Here is a 19894-nt window from a genome sequence, read left to right as displayed (position 1 = left end):
ATAAAGTTGTTGCTTATTGTTAAAATGTGGGTGATAAATGAGAATAAGACACTAATAATGTAATGGAAATGGGAAACCTCATCTTTATCTTCAACCTTGTGAGTTACAGAAGCAGCCTGAGCAGCTCTAATTGGTGTGAACTGTGTGTGTGAGGAGAGACAATGGGCAAAATGACATCAACACATCAGGATTTTAGGTTATGACAGTTTTATTCAGTGCGAAGAGGGTCTAATAGCAGGAATCGTTGATGCGCCTCATGCTCATGAACCTCATGCCACTTCCGAAGTGCATGAAGTTCCTGTACTCGCCGGGCCTCATGTACATCATCCTGCCTCTGTAGTGGGGCTGCTCGTACATCAGCCAGTGGCCGTCCATCACGTTGCAGGACATGCAGTTGGACATGCGGTAACGGTCCATGATGCTGTCACAGTCGTCCATCAGCTCATACATCTGACCGCCGAAGTTCTCCCTCTCGTAGATCCTCATCCTGTAGGATCCCCTGTACTGTGATGCAGAGGAGGAGCGGGTTTAATGGAGGACATTTCACACTTTTAGCTCAAAAAGAAGCCTTGCTATGAGAAATAACTGCATTTTAAGCAGTCCAGAGATGTAATTTATGGAAAATCCATCCAGATTTGAGAACTTACCATGGGGATCATACGGCAGGACCTGATGCAGTCGCTCATGCCCATCATGCTCATGTAGTCGGCGTACTCGCCCCTCCTCATGAAGTACTGGTTGCCCATGTAGTTGGTGCGGTTGTACACCATGAAGCAACCTCTCTCCACCCTGCAGGAGTGGCACCTGCTCATGTAGGAGGACATGTCTGGGCAGTCGCTCATGCACTCATAGGAACGACCCTGGAAGTTCCTGTCCTCGTAGAAGATGATCTGAGAGAGAGAGAGAGACATGAGTTATAGGAGAGTCACAGATGACGTGTGTTCAATTTAAAACTGAACATGTGAAAACGAGGAAAACATTCAGTGCTGGTGTATCCAGCTTTGTTTGGATGGAGTGCTGTTAAAGATAATGTTTAGATTTTATTGTTCATCAGTTAGTCGATAACTTTTTCTGTCTGCTAATATTGATGGAGCTTCTTTATCAAACAGCTGCATGCTGCGGCTGAATGCGACACTGTCGCTGGGACCGAAAACCAAAATAATCAGCTCAAAGCCACTATAACACTACACAGAGCTAGGAGATCATTCTTTTTGGGTTTGTCACCATGATCGACCGCTTTCACACTGCACATTTGATTCATTATTATTTAAAAAGTATGTTTAATATAGAGTACGGAGCAGTTTGAAAGTATTACTAATCAAAAACAACATGACACTAAATGTGTTTTAAGGCCAGAAGGGTGATTTCCAGTTTGTCCTGTTTAGTAGCAGTGACATTATGAAAACTAAAACTATCAGAGAAAGCTTACCTTGCTCATCATGTTCATTCCAGTGGAAGTCATTTTGCTGGTCAGTGGGCTGCTGCTGCTGCTGCTGGTGGAACTGCTGCTTGCTCTTGCACCAAACTGTACCCTACCTTGTTTAACCCTTTCCTTTTATACTTGAGCCACGACTGGGCCTTTTGTCTAAACCCCCTGAGTCAGCAACAACATCATAGAAATGCACAGAATATGGAGGGATTGTCCACATTTCCAGGGGCCGGCAGGCTCAGAAATCCTTTCAGCAGCTGTTTCTCGAACAGCGCGGGGGTCACCGAAGGGCTGAAAGGGTTTGCAATTGAAGGTCGCACCTTGACATTGTTTTTTCACTGTGGCTGTTTCATCAGCAACATTTTTCTTTTTGTTCCTGATATGGAGAGACTTTAGCATGTAGTGGTGCATGTGGATTTTCTCATATTCACAAAAGCATAGTAATAACAATTTTCTGAAAGTCAAACATGGCAAAAACAGTATAACATAATAACCAGCAAAACCTATACATGAAAAATATGTTTTTCAGTGCAGTGTAAGTGACTATGAGTCTATTACATCCAGTGCAAATTATGTTTTTATATATTTAAATATAGAAAAACATATTAATTTTGGCACATAGTTGTGTAAGATGTCAGGGAAATTACTTGTGAGTCTAAAAATAACAGGTGTCACTTAACGTTACAAAGCAAAGGCTATTCTTGAATGTAATAAGGATTTGTTTTCTGTTGTATCACTCACACCAGCATTTAATTTAATGATTTACATTTGATGGTCATTTTTTGTGGCTTTTCATGTTATTGTCACATCTTGTTAAATTTTTCTGATTTTATGTAGAAAAGTGTAATAAGTGTAATTGTAATAGGCACTTATCCATCGAAGAATTTGACTCTAGATCACCAATATGAGACATTTAATGAGAAAATGAACATTAGGAACCACTAAGGTGAAAAATGCTTGTAAATTTTCAGTTTGTGGAAATGAACTCTTGATCTAATTGACCCACCCTAATTGTGTGGTGTTTGTAAGTTTTGTGCATATGCTGCATGGTCCATATTTACTAGAATAAACTAACTAACTTGAAGGGAAGTGTCATCAGATAACATACTACCTTAATTCTGCCATGCAACATGTAACTTTTTACAACGTGTAATTCACTTTACAACACTTTACAACATGCAATGCACTTACAACATGTAATTCTGCCATGCATTTACCATATGTATATATATATATATATCAGAGTTTTAAGGTAACTGTAATGGACTATTTGTCATGTGATCACTCAGTTTCTTTATTGTCATCATTGTGCGCAACCCAAAAACAAAACAGCATTTCACAAAACCAGCAAGTAAACATTTAGTGCCACATATATAAAATACATTGAGTGCAACGTTAGAATGAATATGGGATGGATGAATAGTTAAAAATGCAAAATAAAATGCCATCTTTAAAAGCAAGTTCCCATACTAGAGGGCACAAAAATAAAAACAGTCACATTAAACAGTGTATAGTATTAATTATGAGGTGTTTGGGTAACGTGTGCTTCCCACTCTCACCGCAGGGGGACGCTGTGACACGTGCTCTAATCTCCGTCGGACTCTCTTGACTTGGTAACGAAACCTGTTGTCAAACGTTGCTAAGGAAGTAACCGAACTACTTTTAGATTAGCCTCCGTGAAACCGAACAATAGTGAAACAAAAGGTAACTGCACTTCACCGTGATAACAGTGACATAATTAAGAACGTGAGACGGAAGCATTAACCCACATTATTTATTTATTATCGCCAGGTTTGCTGTAGACGTTAGCTCAGCTAGCTTGTACATAGCTACTTCTTAGTTATTTTCTACAGCTTTGCTAACTACTGTAGAGTTGATATGTTAGCGCTGTATGTGCAAACGAGACTTATTGGTTGGATGATACAATAGTTAGCTGTTAGCAGAAATCACGATGCTTTTGACAAGCGATGAAACAATACTTGTCGCGTCTGTCTCGGATTTTAACTTATATGAGTGCTAAGGCTAGGATTAATTAGTTCCACTTGCTAGTGCTAATGTAACTAGCTAGCAGAGTTTTTAGAGGTGCCATCTCTAACTAATGGTGCCGATTTACTTTTACGATGTCTTCACTTGCTCATGTTAACAGAGTAGCTGCTTAACGCTCAACAGGTTGTAACGTTATAGGTAACAGATAAACAAATTTTCCCTGTGTGTTTTACGTGGCTAAGCTAACTCGTGTTAAAGTCAGCATTTCACTGAATCATGTTCTGCCTTGTATGTTCAAAGTGTCTGTAAGTTAGCGATGACAGAGCTCCATGCACCTGATCACTCCTGATCCCAGACATGACGAGAGGATGATGACTGAGAATGGAGAGCACAGCCCCCTCCATCAGTCCCGTGAAGATCCTGCTAAAGGAGATTCACTTGCCAATGACAGTAGGGCACTCAAGACCTCCTTGGAAGATGCCAAATCCTGCAAGGAACACAATGATGCTCTTAAAATCACTGCTAGGGACGCACTGAGGGAGATCAGCCCATACCAGCCTCGGCCACCCTCACTACCCAGGCTGACAAAGTCCAGCAAACGTGGTTCAGTGGAGGAGACTGTGAGGACCAGGAGACTGAGAAACAGCCAGGAGAGTCTGAGTGACCCGGTTGAGACTGGCTCCTCCACAGATTCGCTTAAAGATGACCAAACAGCTCCAGCTCAAGGTGGACTTGTTCTCAGTGGTGCTGCCACCATCAGGAATGACAAGGACTCCAATATGAGACCCCTCTCTGCTGTTGCGACAGGATCCCCAGTCTTCCGGCAGAGAGGGAGCAGTCTGACTGAGTATGACAGGAGGCCCCCCAGCCAGCAGAGCAACCCCGCAGACCACCAGCTGAGGTCCACCAAGGTGCTCCTGTCTCCGGTGCAACCCACGGGGACACTGCCTGCTCTGGAGAAAAGCTTTGCGTCATCCACTTTAAGGGCGGCTAATAGGATTGACAGGGATTGTTTGGATTATGGCATGTTGGCCAGAGAGAAGCTCGGGGAGAGACTCCACAGGAACCTTAGCGACAGCCGGCTTCTGGAGAACATGGGGTCGGATAGTGCCTCTGTCAACTCCATGAGGTCGACCTACAGCGTGCTCAGCCCCATCAGACCCCAGGATGTGAGAAACAGGTACAGGAGACATAGCACAAGGTGTAGAATATGCATCTGGAGTCATCCTCAGGCTGGATGTGAAGGCTCTTTCGTAAGGCTTACTCTTTCTGGTGTCAGAAAGCTATTAGAGGCTTGTCTCTTTCAAGGGTAGATAATGTCCCGATATAGATATAGTAACAACATAACTCTAACCAAATGTAGAACTTGGTGTGCACATTTTTATCCTTGCCTACAGTCTTGTAATAGCACACATGGCTGAATTTGTCAATACAGAGACAGTCTGAGCTCCAGCTTCAACAACCTTATCCTTATAGCAAAAGAAAATTCCTCAAAAGAAAGTTACTATGCACAGGCACTGCATAACAATTATGTACAGTATCTTATATCCACTACAAGCCTTTTATTATTGATTGTGCCCCGTGCTTGAAGTTGATTTGCATAGCTCATCTGGAGACCGGTTCACTACCAGGAGTGAGCAACGTCGACAGACTGTTAATTTGTGCTGAAACCAAGGCTCCAGATATTTTTACATTGTGTGTGTGCAGTTCTCACATCTTTCAAAGAAAAGGGGAAGGTTGCAGAGTGGGAGAAGGGGGGGGGGTTACTACAGGATCAGAGATGAATGTTCAGTACAGTTTTTGACAGGATCAGGGGCAAAGAATGGGTCTTAGTCTATAGTCTGAACACAGTGGTAGTAGGGAACAGTCAAATGTCGACTTTTTTAACATTATTTACTTAACATCCAAGACAACAGCCTTTTGCTTTTTTCCTACGCTGCAAATTTGCTGCTGGTAGAACTACTGATTTTCTTTACCAATGTGTCTAATTTTCCAGGAGCTTTCTGGAGGGCAGCGTGCTGGGAAGCGGTGCCCTGCTCGGGGCCGAGGAGCTGGACCGCTACTTCCCTGACAGGAGAGTGGGCATCTACATAGCCACGTGGAACATGCAGGGCGAGAAGGTTGTGGGAATTCATGACTCAGCGCCTCACAGACCAACAACCATTTAAAGTCTTAATACTACCTGCACAAGTTCAGGAACCGAACGAGTTGTAACCAAGTTTCTATCACTTCCAGGGGCTTCCAGTCAACTTAGATGATCTCCTTCTTCCAACAGACTCTGAATTTGCACAAGACTTTTACATTATTGGGGTCCAGGAGGGCTGTCCTGACAGGTATGTTGCCTTTTGTTTGATTTTAATCACAATCACTGAATAAAAGTGAGTTATTAGGATTGATTGCTCTTATCAGGGCTGTAAAGTTTGTTCTCTTACTGTATGTGTGACTGTGTGTGCAGGAGGGAGTGGGAGACACGTCTTCAGGAGACTCTGGGACCTTACTACGTCATGCTGTATGCAGCATCACATGGTGTTTTGTATCTCACTGTATTTGTCAGAAGAGACCTCATCTGGTTCTGCTCAGGTCAGGCCTTCTTCACATTATAAATAGAATAAAATCAGTTTGGGAGGGAATAAACATGCTTATTTAATTTTTATGGAGTTCAGATTGTTGAAATATGATATTTTTGATTCGATGGTTACAGTCTACAGTTACATTGTCTTAAACAAGTATGTTTCAATAAGATGCAAGTTCATCATTTTTGGCCATTTTTGACGTGGTTACACATTTCTTTTCTGTACACTGCACATACACGTGGTTCTGTATCTGTACGCTGTTATGGCATTGACACTAACCACCACATTTGTGCTGTTGGCCCACACAGAGGTGGAGCATGCCACAGTCACAACCAGGATCATCTCTCAGATCAAGACCAAGGGGGCTGTTGGAATCGCCTTCACCTTTTTCGGCACCTCCTTCCTCTTCATCACATCCCATTTTACCTGTGAGTGTGAAGTCCCCCAAAATGAGAGAGTCTGCAGACTGAAGCAGTGGTTTATCTTAGCAAGAGGCTCTCAGGAGGAATGCGGTAAATAATACATATTTGCATGCTTTGTCTTTATTCTTCTTCCAGCTGGAGATGCCAAAGTGTACGAGAGAATACTAGATTACAACAAGATCGTCGAGGCATTAGCTCTTCCTAAAGGTCTTCCGGACACCAACCCTTACCGCTCCACACCATGTAAGACTCTTTAAAGTTAATCTTGTGTGAGAGATGTGAAAAATCAACACAGTTTCAATGGCTGTGTTTCTGCACACAGAGCTGAAAATGCTAAAAATAGCTGCAGTTATCCTCATATTCTGTGGTAAAACATCCTTCTCAAACATGTAAGTTTCTGCCATCGAGATAGATAATATTTTACATATTTAAGTAATTTTCAAAAAAGAAATATATCTTAAAACAAGGTACTTTTTCGCTGGAGTCATGGCAATTCACAAAATGTTTAAGCCCTGTCTTATTCACGCATTTTCTCACTTTATAAAAAAAAAAAAGATTGATCCTAAGAGTTAGGACTAGATTAAAATACATTCAGACACAGTGTTATTTGCACCATCAGGGGTTGAACAAATTGCTCCCCTTTTCTCCACAAAAGTCTTCAGCTGTTCAACTTTGGTCCTGCTGTGCAGAAAAAAAAACGTGTTATTGATATTTCTAGCTCAGATCAGATCTTTGATGTTGGTAAAAGTAATAGCGAGCAATCTTTGATAATCACAGGATGTCATTTTTAATCATAGCTGACGTCACCACAAGATTCGACCAGGTCTTCTGGTTTGGAGACTTTAACTTTCGGCTAAGTAAAGACCGGGTTGACGTGGAGACCATCATGAACCGCTCAGGAGGGGGCGATATGGGCCCACTGTTGGAGCACGACCAGCTCGCCAAGGAAATGAAGGACGGTATGCTTGCATGTGCATCTCTGTGAAAGCCATAACATTTGGAAAAGATTTCATAGAATTAGGTCGTTGCGTTCGATTCATTCTAACCCTGCAAAAGTGCTGCTTGTTCCTCCAGGTTCAATCTTTAAAGGCTTCCAAGAGGCACCGATTCACTTTCTCCCCACATACAAATTTGACATCGGCTGTGATATCTACGACACTACTTCTAAACAGAGAACGCCTTCATATACAGTAAGAAGAAGAAAAAAATGAAGATATATTTTTCAGCCGCTCTAATTATTTCAAACTGGCAGTTTAAATCAGCTCCATGTGGCTCTCAGCAGGGCTGAACCGCTCTGTTTGCGTTCACAGGACAGGATCTTGTTCAGGAACAGGCAGGCTGAGGACATAAAAGTGATCAAGTACACCAGCTGCTCCAGCATCAAGACCTCCGACCATCGGCCCGTCATCGCCGTCTTCCAGGTCAAACTCAGGCCAGGCAGAGACAAGTGAGTCGCGTCGATATTCAGACACATACCTTCAAATAACGTTCAACAATATATTCATTTCTGTCAACAGCCAGTAGGGCCCAGCAATACAGTATACTGACATCGTTATTATGACATAATCAGTGAATATTTTATTTTATGAGTGGTTCTAAACTATACTTGTGTTGTCTAAACTGTGATAACATCATGTATAGAGTATTGATATCAGAGGAAGGTCTCGTGGTTATTGAGATATCACTTCTCTCATCCCTCTTAGTTCATTGGATGATATGAAATATACATGTTGCACAAAGTTGCATTTTCACAGCCGCTGCACAGGAGGCCGGCTTAATTGATCATTTAGCTCATTTAGAGTAGTTGTAATATACAGTATAACAATATATATATTGGTTTCCTTAAGGCTGCAGTAGGCAATATTATTTTATTACAGTTTTGGTTGAGTAGAAGGCAGCATGCACACCACATGCTGTATCTCTTTTGTGTTGCAGGGATTAATATCTCCCAAAACATTCCAAAGAAAAAAGTAAATCCCTGCAAACACTTTTCACATCTGCATTGACTTATTAAAATCTCAAGACATGTCTTGCAGGAAGTGACTTTTTTTCTGTGGAATGTTTTTTCTTTTGATTCCAGTTTTAGTTGAAATAACAAATTTTGACCATTGCATGTCACCCTTTTGTATTTAGTGTTTTAAAAAACTGGACCTGGTCTGAATCAAACAACCAATCATTGTCAGCTAGCACGTAACGAGCCAATCACACTCAGGAACATGGAAGTAACAGGCAAGACGCGGAAGTCCCGAGTCACTGTGATTGGCTAGTTGATAGCTAGCTAACCCTGATTGGTTGTTTTCATAGATGGTATAAAAGAAGTGGACGTAGCTTTCGGGTCTGAAAAGTGAAGCCAATGCGGAGGTGCCTTAAACCTGCATTCTCTCTAATAACCAGCAGGGGGCGACTCCACCGGCTCCAAAAAGAAGTCTGAATGTATGGAAGTCTATGAGAAAAGCATCTCACTTGATTTATTACCTCAGTAAACACTTTCCTGATGAGTTTATAGTTTCAGTCTGTAGTTTTAAGTTCTCTTCAACACAGCATGATGTTCATTTCGCAAATTTAGGTCCCATGTAGAGGAAAATGGACACAGGGTATGATTTAGGCTCTGACTAACCAATCAGAGGCAGCCTTGGTACGAACGTCACTTCTGGCTCCAGAAAACCAAGATAGCCAAAATAGCAGTCCACAAACCCAATGGGTGACTTCGTGGTACCTACGGCGACATCGTATACACAGACTATGGTTGTTTTTTCACAATGAAGTAATATTGCCTCCTGCAGCAGCTTTAATGAATATATTTCCTTGAAGCATTGTCCACAGTTGAATTGTCTCAGCACCAAGCAAGTACTTTTTAAATTAGATGAGTTTATACATTTTTTTATAAAATTGTTATAATCATTGTGGTCATTTTCAAATGTAGAACAGTCTTTTCTTTTCTGGCCCTTTACACTGGATTCTCAATGCCATGTATTTAAATCCTGAATATAACAGTTGTTTGTCTTTTATTTTTACCTCACAACTGTGCTACATTTGTTTGTGTGTTTTGTTTAGTATTCCCCTGGGTGCGGGGCAGTTTGACCGAGGCTTGTACTTGGAGGGCATCAGGAGGAGGATCACCAGAGAGCTGAAGAGGAGGGAGGCCATGAAGAACCACAGTAGCAGCACCATCTGCACCATCTCCTAAAATCCCTCGTTTGAACTCTCCAGACCGGACTAGCCTGGATCAAACTGTGCCAGAAACTGGAAAGCAAAACCAGGCTGGCAGAGAAGGACCATAAAGGAAACCAGAGGTGTCTTAACTACACAGAGCCCAGAGCTGGATGTGGCGGCGTGCGCCCTCTGTTGGGCATTGTTGGGAACTGTCCTGATGAAACGGGCCAAAGGGAAGAGGCTGGCTGCACTTGAGGGCAGGGACCTTGAGGTCAGACAGACAGAGAGGTTTGCAGACTCAGCAGTCTGGCCTTTATTTATTCATCCCCCCCTCCACTCAAACATTACTGAAACAGAATGGGGGGGGGGGGCTGCCATCGTGGCTTACTCGTCAGTCACATGCACCAGTGTGAACTGATCTAATCTTAACAACTCTTTGTAACTGCGGCCATTTTCTAATTTTGTGCAGCTGTTTAAAAGCATCATGAACCACAATTTAATATTTTTATGAATGCTACATTCCTGTTCAAACGCCTTGTGAATTTGTCTTCAAACTGTTTACCGAGCATAACAGCACATTTGTGGCACATTTGGGTGCATTTTTTAACGTCATTTAGGTGTCTGCCATTGGTTGATTTTAACCAATTTAATGAGTTTTGTTCAAAGGTGAATGGTTTGTAAGAGATTCATTATGAATCGAGAAGGGAACATAAGGTAAAACACATCATTTCAAGAGTCAGGAGGTTGTTACCACTTGTTACGTGCTACTGTGGAATTTCAGGGAGATCAAATGTATTTGACAGCTTATATTTAATGTTTTTTAAGGAACTCGTTTCCTATAAAATAGAGCATTTTATTTATACTGTTAACACCTGTCACTACGTTTCCTCTTATTAGGCCAAGTAATCTTTTGCAACAGACTGTAACTCAATGCCTTACCTCTCACCTCGCTGCTATGTAAGCTCATAGATACTATAAACTCTCCATGTACTGTGTACCACGTTAATGAAGTTGCATTCTCAGCATGAAGAGCAGTCTGCGCTAAAAAAGAAAAAAAAAAGTGCCTGTTGGTCTTGTTTTCATTTCCTCAGGACCTCGTCTTTATCTGCGTCTTTTTATATGTCATCTAACATCCAATAAACATTTTAAAACACATCTGCTTGTTGGCTTAATTTCGTCCATTATTCTGTAACACAAAACCTTTAAAATATAAAATTTTATTTATGGAAGTAATTACATTTATTCCCCAGTTGGTATACAGATTCCCTGTAGTCACCAAAATACCAGTAAAATACACACAGGGGTATTTGGGTTTTCAGTTAAACTTTCTTTGTCTTATCTGGCAAAAGTTAACTCTCTAAATCCACTTGAACAAAAGTTTGAAAGCTAACTAGTTCAATATAAAGCTACAGCCAGCAGTCGGTCGCATCCAACAGTAACAAAATCTTAATTCTCACATTATAGCTTGTTTGTTTCATCTGTACTAAAAGATAAGTGTAAAAACTGTTGTTTTATGTGGGGTTATGAGTCTTTATGGCTTTATGCTAAGCTAAGAGGCAGCTGGCTGTAGCTTCATATTTAACACAAACTTATAGGAGTGGTATTTTTCTTCTCAGCCAACTGTGTGCCAGAAAGCGAATTAGTGCATTTCCCATACTATTCTTTTAATTTATCCCATTAAATTTTGGGGTAATTGACAAGGGCTTCAACACAACCTGAAAACAACGGAGAAAAAAGAACTGGTTTCACTTCAGATTTCAATGCGTTTACGGCACATCTGAGACACGATAATGACAGAAACCATGATGTCAGTCTTGAGGACAAATTGGCTACGGTTTGACGTTTGTCACATTTATAATTATTAGACTATCACTAGTGTCTCCAGTGCATGTGAAAGATTATGAAGTGCTGTTGTATAAATATTAAAATTTGAAACATTTTTTTTTTTAATCCATCTACTCTGGGGAAAGAGAGGGCTCGAGGTGGAGTTCTGTGAACTTTAGAGTACTTAGAGAAAAACAATAGCTCAATAAAAAACAACAGTGCAGACAGACACTGCTGGGGATGTTAGCCACCCGCTATGTGGGAACTTCAGTTTCACACCATTCATTCAGAAATTTTAACATAACAGGTCGGTGCTGGGGTTTTTAAATAAGAAAGTAACACCAAAATTTTGACTGAGGTGAATAGTCCGTTTAAAACTAAACGTCTGCAAAACAATCCCAGTGAATAATGAAATATGGCTTCCTGCCCACAGACAATAAATGCAGATACTCCACCTGTATGTAGACTAAGGTTACTGTAGAGTAAAACGTAACTTTTCTTTAAAATCCCCACTCTCATTCGAGAGCCCGGGTGTTAGTCCCCTCCCAGGGGGGAGTTGTGTGGAGTTCTGTGGTGGGAGGGAACACTAGTATAATCTTCCAGTCCAGTTTATTTACAGTGATGTTTGCCGGTGATGACCAGCTCCATGGCCGCGGGGGTCTTATCGGAAGAGGCGATACATGCGGGGAAGACGTCCGTCCTTGCTGGACAGGGCGGCCTGGATGTGTTCGTACGAGGGCAGCTCCGTCAGGTCTCCCAGAGCTGCTACTGCGGGCTTACTGCGCAGCATCTTGGTGGTCACTCTTTTGATGTCACCAGCCGTCACGTTGCCTGGAAATAATATGTTCAAAAGCCAAAAGATAAATACATTTCCACTAGATGAACCACTAAAAAACACTATGCATCATTCACTACTCACTTATTAGATCGCACAGTTCATGTGGCAGCTTTCTCTTTCCTGTGGACAGAACCTGGCGACCAACATCTTCAAAAATAACCGGCCGGGACTCAAGGTTCATCATCAGCATAGATTTGAGCTGAGTCTTGGCCCTCTCCAGTTCCATCTGGATATACAAAGGGGAAAAATTAGACTCGTACATCACTTTTGTTTCATTAATCAGTATTACTAAAGTTGTGGTGGACTGCCCTGATAGGGAAACACAGCCATTACCTCTCCCGCACTGCCAGCCATCTGAATGAACTCTCTGGTTATTATCTCCACCATTTCTCGCACCTGGAGATGAATGTGGGCAATGATAACAACATAAGCAGAGATCACATGGACCAAATGACCATTCACATAAGAGAGCCATATTGAAAATTTAAAAAAAAATGGAACACAACTATGTTTTAGAGGGATAGTCGACACAGTTTAAACCCTCCTCTGCAAATATGTATAAAACAGCTCTGTGTGCTATTTGGATGTAAAGGTGCAATAAGACATTTGAACCCTACTGTCCCGAGCCTGTACCAACCTGTCTGGGGTCCGCACTGGCATGGATACACAGCAGACCACTGTCCTCATAGCTATGATGGTAGGAAGTGGCATTGTACATCCAATGATGCCTAAAACAGACAAGGAAAGCCATAAGACCATTAGTGAAAACGTTAAATTAGTGACTTATCATCTGAAACGACGCTGAATTGAGGTTTGAGAAGTTCACCTGTTGAGCACGTTCAGGTACAGGCGGGTGAACATGCCTTTCCCAGGTCCTCCTGCAGAAAAGGAGCCACCTCCACCCATCATCATGTTGAGCACCGCAAATGGGATGAAGTCGTCCTCCTGTAAATAGGAAAACAAAAAATTTTTTTCTTCTTTTTTATTCATGCTAACTTGAATCAGGCACCTGAATGGATAACTTGGCGCCGCAAAAACACCCACCAGGAAGGAGCAGCTCTCCAGGCCGATCATGATGTGGGTGAGCTCTGGGATCGGGGTTGGGCCAAGACTCACATCTGACATATCCTTCTCCATCTAACAGATTAGAGGAAGACGTTATTATCCTGCCTTCAAGACTAACGACAGCGATGCTTATATCAGTATTCCCCAAGTAAATCTCATCAGATCTAAAAAAATTATTATTATTTATTATTATAAATTATTATTAACATGGCTCTTCGATGTGACGTGTGACTGGTCCACTAGCACAGCTGCTACAACTCATAGTCTGGTGGTGAAGACAAGCGCGGCGTATGAGATGGAGTAAGAGGCTCAATGTGCCCCAAAATTACATCACAAAATTGTCTGAACTACAAGCCTGAGGTGTGCTAAAAATAAATGTATAAAATGATATTTCAGGAAAAAACAAGTAACATGATAAAAAAAAAGAAGTATTGAAAGTACTCTGTTGGTATTGTAATTATATAAATTATATATAATTGATTTCATTCATAAAATTACAATTCAAGAGTTTGTTCTATTGTTTCTCTATAACCTACAGAAGAAAGTTTGTAATTCAATTACTAAAAAAGTAAATGCTACCAGAGAAAACATTTTAGGCCAAAGATGAAACCAATAAATCACCTTGACGATGCCACCAGTGTACTGGGCGACAGAGAGGTCCACGTTGGCCGGAGTACTCGTTCCCCACACTGGTTTCACACCCAGCAAGTATTTCCTGGCGCAGTCAACGAGCTGCTCGTGCTCGATGCCGACTCCAGCCAGCACCATCCGCTCAGGACTGTAGTAGTTACGCAGGTAGCCGTGAAGCACTTTCTTGTCAATCTTGTCCACATTGTCTGCAGGACAAAAGCGAGGCAGGCCGACCGTGTTGGCTCGATATGCGGCCTGGACACAAACGATGAACAGTCGCAATGACGTTAATGAAAAAATAAAGCCATGGTAATCTGGCAGAACAATTATATTTACTCAATTATTATATAAACAATTTTTTGACAGGCTGTTTCCATTGTCAGGAGTGAACCTCAAAAATTGATAGCAACTTAACTATATGTTAAAGTTTGGATATTTTATTTATAATTTTAGTAACTTATTAAGAAAACATACCAAAATGTTCGCTGCAGAAAGCTTAAGGAATAACATTAGGTATCCATCCTTTGTTTCATTTTATCATGAAGTCTGAGTAAAAAAGGTACTGTGGGTAATATACATCCTGTGATTCTGGTAACTTATGATGGGCACTGTCATTATACTTTACATGCAACAGCTCTACATATTAATTACAATCTTGATGCTTAAAGGTCGTGGATTAATTGATTCACTTTCACAGGTTGGTTGGTTTTTTCTTCAACAAATGACGAGACTCACAGCATGGATCATCTCGGTGAGTAAGGGCTCAGGGTCTGGCCTCATGTTTAGATCTTCTAACTCAAAGCGTACCGCCATTCTGGTCATCTCGATCTCTTCATCTGCAAGTGAACAGACACAGGTTGTCTCAAACAGGCAGCGGAGACAGACAGTCCCCATGGATTTGTCATTTGAAATAAAAGTGGACTTACCCAACAGGCGAGGCTGTAGAACAGCATCGGATAGAAGACTGACCACTGTGTCCAGACCTTTTACTTCAGCAGACACTGCGTACATGGTGGTATCTCTGCACAGCAAAAATCACACATACATCAGCTGTACTCACACACTTCCTCACAGAAGAAAGGCCTACTTAACACATGGAAGGTAGTAATACACGACATTAGCATTAGATTTCATAACACTGAGACACACACTGAGCTGAAAGACTACATACCTCGATGTTTGGCAGTCACAAATCCCTCCATGTTTTTCCAGCGTGAGGAGAATTTCATCTTTACTCCCGTACTGAGCTGTGGACTGAAGACAAGAACTACTGTCAACATTACTGCACACAGCTCACCTTCCTTCACCTTTCATTTTGTGGGCTTTACTTTGTTTAACTTACAGAAAAGGCGAGTTTCTCTATGAAGTGTGCTATTCCACTCGGGTACTTTGCCTCATGTCTGGATCCAGAATTTACTAAAACTAAAGATAAAAAGGAAAACAGACATTTTATCCACTTCAGCTGAATCCATAAGACAAGTGGTATTATAGGTATTAAAGGTATTATATATAGTAAAGGTGCTATAATCATGACATATCACTGCTGCAACTTACTTCCAACTGTGCAGAATTGGCCAAATTTGTTTTGGGAAGCGACTTTGAGGCCATTTTCTAGAGTTGTGATCTTGGTCTCATACTTTTCCTGACCATCCACAGATGCAAACACTGGCTTGGGGATCCCGGGCAGCGGTGAAGAGAGGGAGATATTTGGGTATCCGCCGCCACTGCTGTACTTTCTGTAAGCTGCGATTCCAAACCTTGAAGAACAACAAAGCTATGTTTCTTCAACTTCTTCTTACTTTTATTGTAGGTTGTCCAGTTGGTACTAAGTCCAACGATAAATGGAAAAGTAAAGGGAAAAACCAGCATAAACTACCTTAAACAAGCTTCAATGCTCCTTCGCGTCACTCTACTGAAGGGATGTAACACCATTAATCTCAACGATAGTCCTTCATGTAGAGTGGTGTTTTTGATGATGATGGTAGAAAATGCTGTCCCAACATGTAGCTCCAAAATCTCCCATAGGTGTTCAAATAAAGGCCGTAGCATAATTTATGATATCTAATCAAACCACTCAGAGGCTCCTTGCGTCTTGAGGACACCTCTAAAATGCTTCTCCTCTCATTTAATAAGATTTTTCCTTAAGTTTGTCACCCATATGTGTTTTCAGCATTGCATCATCAAAGGATCAAATGGCATAGCAACTACACTCAGCTGTAGTTCAAGTAGGTTTGATACAGTGTCCCTCCAATAAGTCCAACTTTCATGAACGTTACAATGTTTTCAAACGTGCTGATCCAACTGTTTGGTCATTTTGGAGGCTACAGTTTGAGGTGCTGTTGATGTATTGCATTATACTGAGGAATGTCTCTAATAATTAGCATTAATACTACGACAAGTACTAATATTAGAACCATGTCACTGTGGTAAAAACAATACATTGAATCCAAAATAGAAAAGTATTCTGTGAGAGAACAATATTAAATTTCATTAATTTATTTGTAAACTTAGTTAACTGATATATTGTGGTTTTCTTTTATCAATACCAGTTTTTAGGTTTATGCACCTAAACTAGTTGGTTAGTTTCAAGAAACGAACATGGTTTGGATTAAAATAATAAGCCAAATATAAATATAAAAGTCAGGGTACATGTAACATAAAATATATTCTTTCCAACATAAACCTGGGTACACATAGCCACATTGGCTATTTACAACCAGATGAAAATAGCTTTTGCCAAGTTTTAATCCCCATGAATATAGGATTTAGTGCAGAGCAGTCTGCAGTACTTTTAGCTGGATGTGCCTGGTAAACTAGGAAATGTATTTACAACTAACATGCCCATTTTATGGTGACACCAAAGCCATCAATTCTGCTGACTACTAAAAGCCACTACTTGATTTAACACATAATTAGTAAGCAGGTCTCAAACTTTGGTCTGTATATTTGCCTGGATATTTAAAATATCTCCAAACAACTCGTGACCGTCAACTTTTTACTTGTGATGCAACATTAAGCTCCCTGACAGCAAGACCAGAGCTTGTCTGACAGCTAACAGTTAGCATCATGCTAACTGCTAAAGCTAATCTAAGTGGTGAGGACGTAAAAAGTTACGATGTCAGGTAGAGGCATGACATGGAGGATACTGGCTATACTGCTAGCGTTGGTTTTCTGTGTCTAAACCGAGTCTGACGACAACTTTAGAGCATTTACTTAAAACGTGTATTACCTTTGAACACGACTCCAGGTTCTACACCTCGACATGTGAGTCGCCATCTTGGATCCTCTGTGACCACAAAGTAACCCGGATGATGATGAAAGTCTCCTGAAGCACTTCCGCCGCGCGCGCGCACACACACACACATACACTGTTTTTCCAGACAAATATATATATATTTTTTATTACCCTGATAATCGCTTCTGAACTGTATTTGTAGGAGATTGCGCCATAAAACGAATCCAGACTTTCAACATATTTTTGCTTTTATTCTTTTATATATAAATATATAAAATTCAAGATTCAGTGGGAAATGACTCCTTTGCCCATTGTTCTAACATCTCTTACAATATTCATTGATATGCACAAAGCAAATCCCTTGTCAGTGAAAACCTACTTGACAATAAAATGGATTCTGCTTCTAATCAAATGCATACTAGACACCAAACTCTCCATGGTGTCACGAGATGGTCCCATATCAAAAGCAAAGCAAAGCAAAATAAAACAATAAGTAGTTGGGCTGCAGCCTTTTTGTCACAGAAATTAGAAATATTTTGAGATGAAAGACTGTTGGGTTCCACATAATAGCAAATTATATGATAGTAGATTAAAAAATCAATGTTAAAATGTCTAACTAGTCACAGATCAAAGCAACGGCAACACGTTTCAATCCAGACATCCCCAAATCAAGTCCAGGGTCTGAAGGCGATGATCTAGAATAATCTAGAAGCAGCAACCTGAAGCTCCCTCCTATTGTCTTCTTTAATTGTATATCAGCCCTATATTCACCAGTGCAGATCACATGTCTGCAGGTGTCTCCATCACAGTTTGTGGCACTTATGATTGGCTCATTCATCAGGAGGAATTATAATGCTTCACTGAAAGCTGCTTGACAACATGAAGATTTAACAGCTGTATCTGCACCTAATTTGCGCTCTGGGATCCAAACCTGAACAATTGATCCTTTAGAGTGGTCACTGGGACGAGAGCATTTAGTTAAACATCACCGAATCAATTGTGACACCGAAGTGGGGCAGCGCTTGAATGATGTTACCACTCCCACTTGAGTCTGAAACATTATGGAGCTGCAGAGAGGTTTAACGGGATCGTGACCAGCAGCAGATTTGACTAACTGAGTGAAATCACCACTACAATGATCTCCATCTTGCAAGTCCCAACAGCTTTGTGTTTGATTTCTCTGCTTTCACTCTGCAGCTCAGCCTATGAGCTCCAGGACACCATCCACACCCTGAAGGAGGAAAACCTCCACCTGCAGCACCGACTGGAGAACTTCACCAGGGCTCTGAGAGACCTGAAACATCTACTGACAGTGCACTCCAAAGGTAACAGCAGCGTTAATGGACCATAGAAGAGTACATTTTCTAAATGAAGTTCTGAATAGCCGTTTGTCTCACAGTTTCCAGAGGGGGTCATGATACTGAATTTCTGCACGCCTGGAGAGATTGGTCCCAACACGGTGAGGTCTACTACTGAAGGCTGACATCATGAAACAGATGCTGTTTTGGTACATTAGTCTTTGTCTTGTGTTTCCAGGCGTTAGTGCCGAGACTCACCGAATGTTGGAGCAGGTTCTCTGTTTAGTGGAGCTTCACGGAGCTGCTCAGCACATCTTCATCACTCCAGGCTTCCTCATCCTCTCAACTTTCATCTCTATGATTCTCCTCCTGCTGTCGTGACTCCAAAACGGCAACATTTGTCAGATCACACAAAACTTCAAAGAGATGTTAGAGTCTATGATTACAGGATTAAGAAAATATATGTTAATATGATAATTATTCTATGTTTAATCATTCAAAAAGAGGATTAAAAATACGCTTCTGAGTTCATGAGTACAAGGTTATGACTATAGTGAAAATGTTCCATGTACTTGTACTTGTATGTTCTCTGCATATCTCACATTTTATTTATTCATGCAACTTTTCAATTGTAATCAATTATTATAATATGGTCTCCGTCTATATATATATTGTGGACTGAATGTTGTTTTTCTCTTTGAAACTCTTTGTTTTTCATTTAAATATTTTTCTTTTCTTTTTTGCACAAACTGGATTTGCAAAAAGGAAAATGATTATAGGGCATGATTTTGTGCAAAATAAAGAAAATATTCAGTGTTTTATGTGTTATATGGGTTATGCATGAACAAATAAAGAGATTCCCTTCGTTTGCCAATAACACATATACAGACAAAGAAATGTACAGTGTGTTATTTTTCTTTCTTTTTTTTATTGTTAAAAACTACCAATCATAGATGCTGTATAGAGCATCTATGCTGAAATCCATCATTGCTGAGGATTCACTGCACAGACTGCTGGATAAAGGCCAATAGTTCACCACCCTCATAGCCTGAAAAAATGCTATAATATTAATAATAATCAATGTATCTCAGTTGTTATTAACAGTTTCTTCTATATTGTACCCTTTCTGAGCATTGAGAAAAAGTCAACGAGTCTTCACCACAAAGTAATATCTACAGTAAACTATATTCTCTCACAGATTATTTGGCAGAACTGGAACGCTGCACCTCCTTTGGTTGATTTATGTGTTTGATGTTGTCCCGAATCCAGCAATGTTACATTTCGCCTGCTAAATCAGTCTTTGTCTGCTTAATTAAAATGACCCTTCCTGCATAGATTATAAATCGGTGCATTTGTACTTTAATTTCCATTTGATTATGCTGAATGGATGGTCAATTTACATTTGCAAGGACTTCATCTGGCCACAGTAGACATGTGGCAA

The 19894-nt window shown here is 40.8% G+C and overlaps 3 protein-coding genes across 3 annotated transcripts; 1 reads left to right on the top strand and 2 right to left on the bottom strand.

The window, feature by feature from the left end:
* Window positions 1–228: 228 nt before the first annotated feature.
* Window positions 229–1462, bottom strand: LOC139203415 (gamma-crystallin M2-like). The gene is made up of 3 exons (XM_070833136.1): window positions 1430–1462; window positions 648–890; window positions 229–504 (listed from the first exon to the last, which is right to left on the bottom strand). Exons 1-3 carry the CDS (start codon window positions 1460–1462, stop codon window positions 229–231), a joined length of 552 nt encoding a protein of 183 aa, XP_070689237.1.
* Window positions 1463–3083: 1621 nt separating this feature from the next.
* inpp5e (inositol polyphosphate-5-phosphatase E) lies at window positions 3084–10823 on the top strand. The gene is made up of 11 exons (XM_070833822.1): window positions 3084–3133; window positions 3716–4595; window positions 5412–5535; window positions 5651–5748; window positions 5871–5995; window positions 6297–6416; window positions 6546–6653; window positions 7208–7369; window positions 7485–7600; window positions 7721–7857; window positions 9465–10823. The coding sequence occupies exons 2-11, from the start codon at window positions 3745–3747 to the stop codon at window positions 9595–9597; spliced, it is 1974 nt and encodes a 657-aa protein (XP_070689923.1). The 5' UTR covers window positions 3084–3133; window positions 3716–3744; the 3' UTR covers window positions 9598–10823.
* Window positions 10824–10845: 22 nt separating this feature from the next.
* pmpca (peptidase, mitochondrial processing subunit alpha) lies at window positions 10846–17205 on the bottom strand. The gene is made up of 13 exons (XM_070833823.1): window positions 17150–17205; window positions 15475–15677; window positions 15263–15342; window positions 15092–15174; window positions 14847–14941; window positions 14656–14756; window positions 13912–14175; window positions 13270–13362; window positions 13052–13170; window positions 12863–12953; window positions 12559–12621; window positions 12307–12451; window positions 10846–12218 (listed from the first exon to the last, which is right to left on the bottom strand). The coding sequence occupies exons 1-13, from the start codon at window positions 17194–17196 to the stop codon at window positions 12049–12051; spliced, it is 1554 nt and encodes a 517-aa protein (XP_070689924.1). The 5' UTR covers window positions 17197–17205; the 3' UTR covers window positions 10846–12048.
* Between the last annotated feature and the right edge of the window lie 2689 nt (window positions 17206–19894).

Source organism: Pempheris klunzingeri, chromosome 7 (genome assembly GCF_042242105.1).
Source record: "Pempheris klunzingeri isolate RE-2024b chromosome 7, fPemKlu1.hap1, whole genome shotgun sequence".
NCBI lineage: Eukaryota > Metazoa > Chordata > Actinopteri > Acropomatiformes > Pempheridae > Pempheris > Pempheris klunzingeri.
This window is presented reverse-complemented; position numbering and strand designations above follow the sequence as displayed.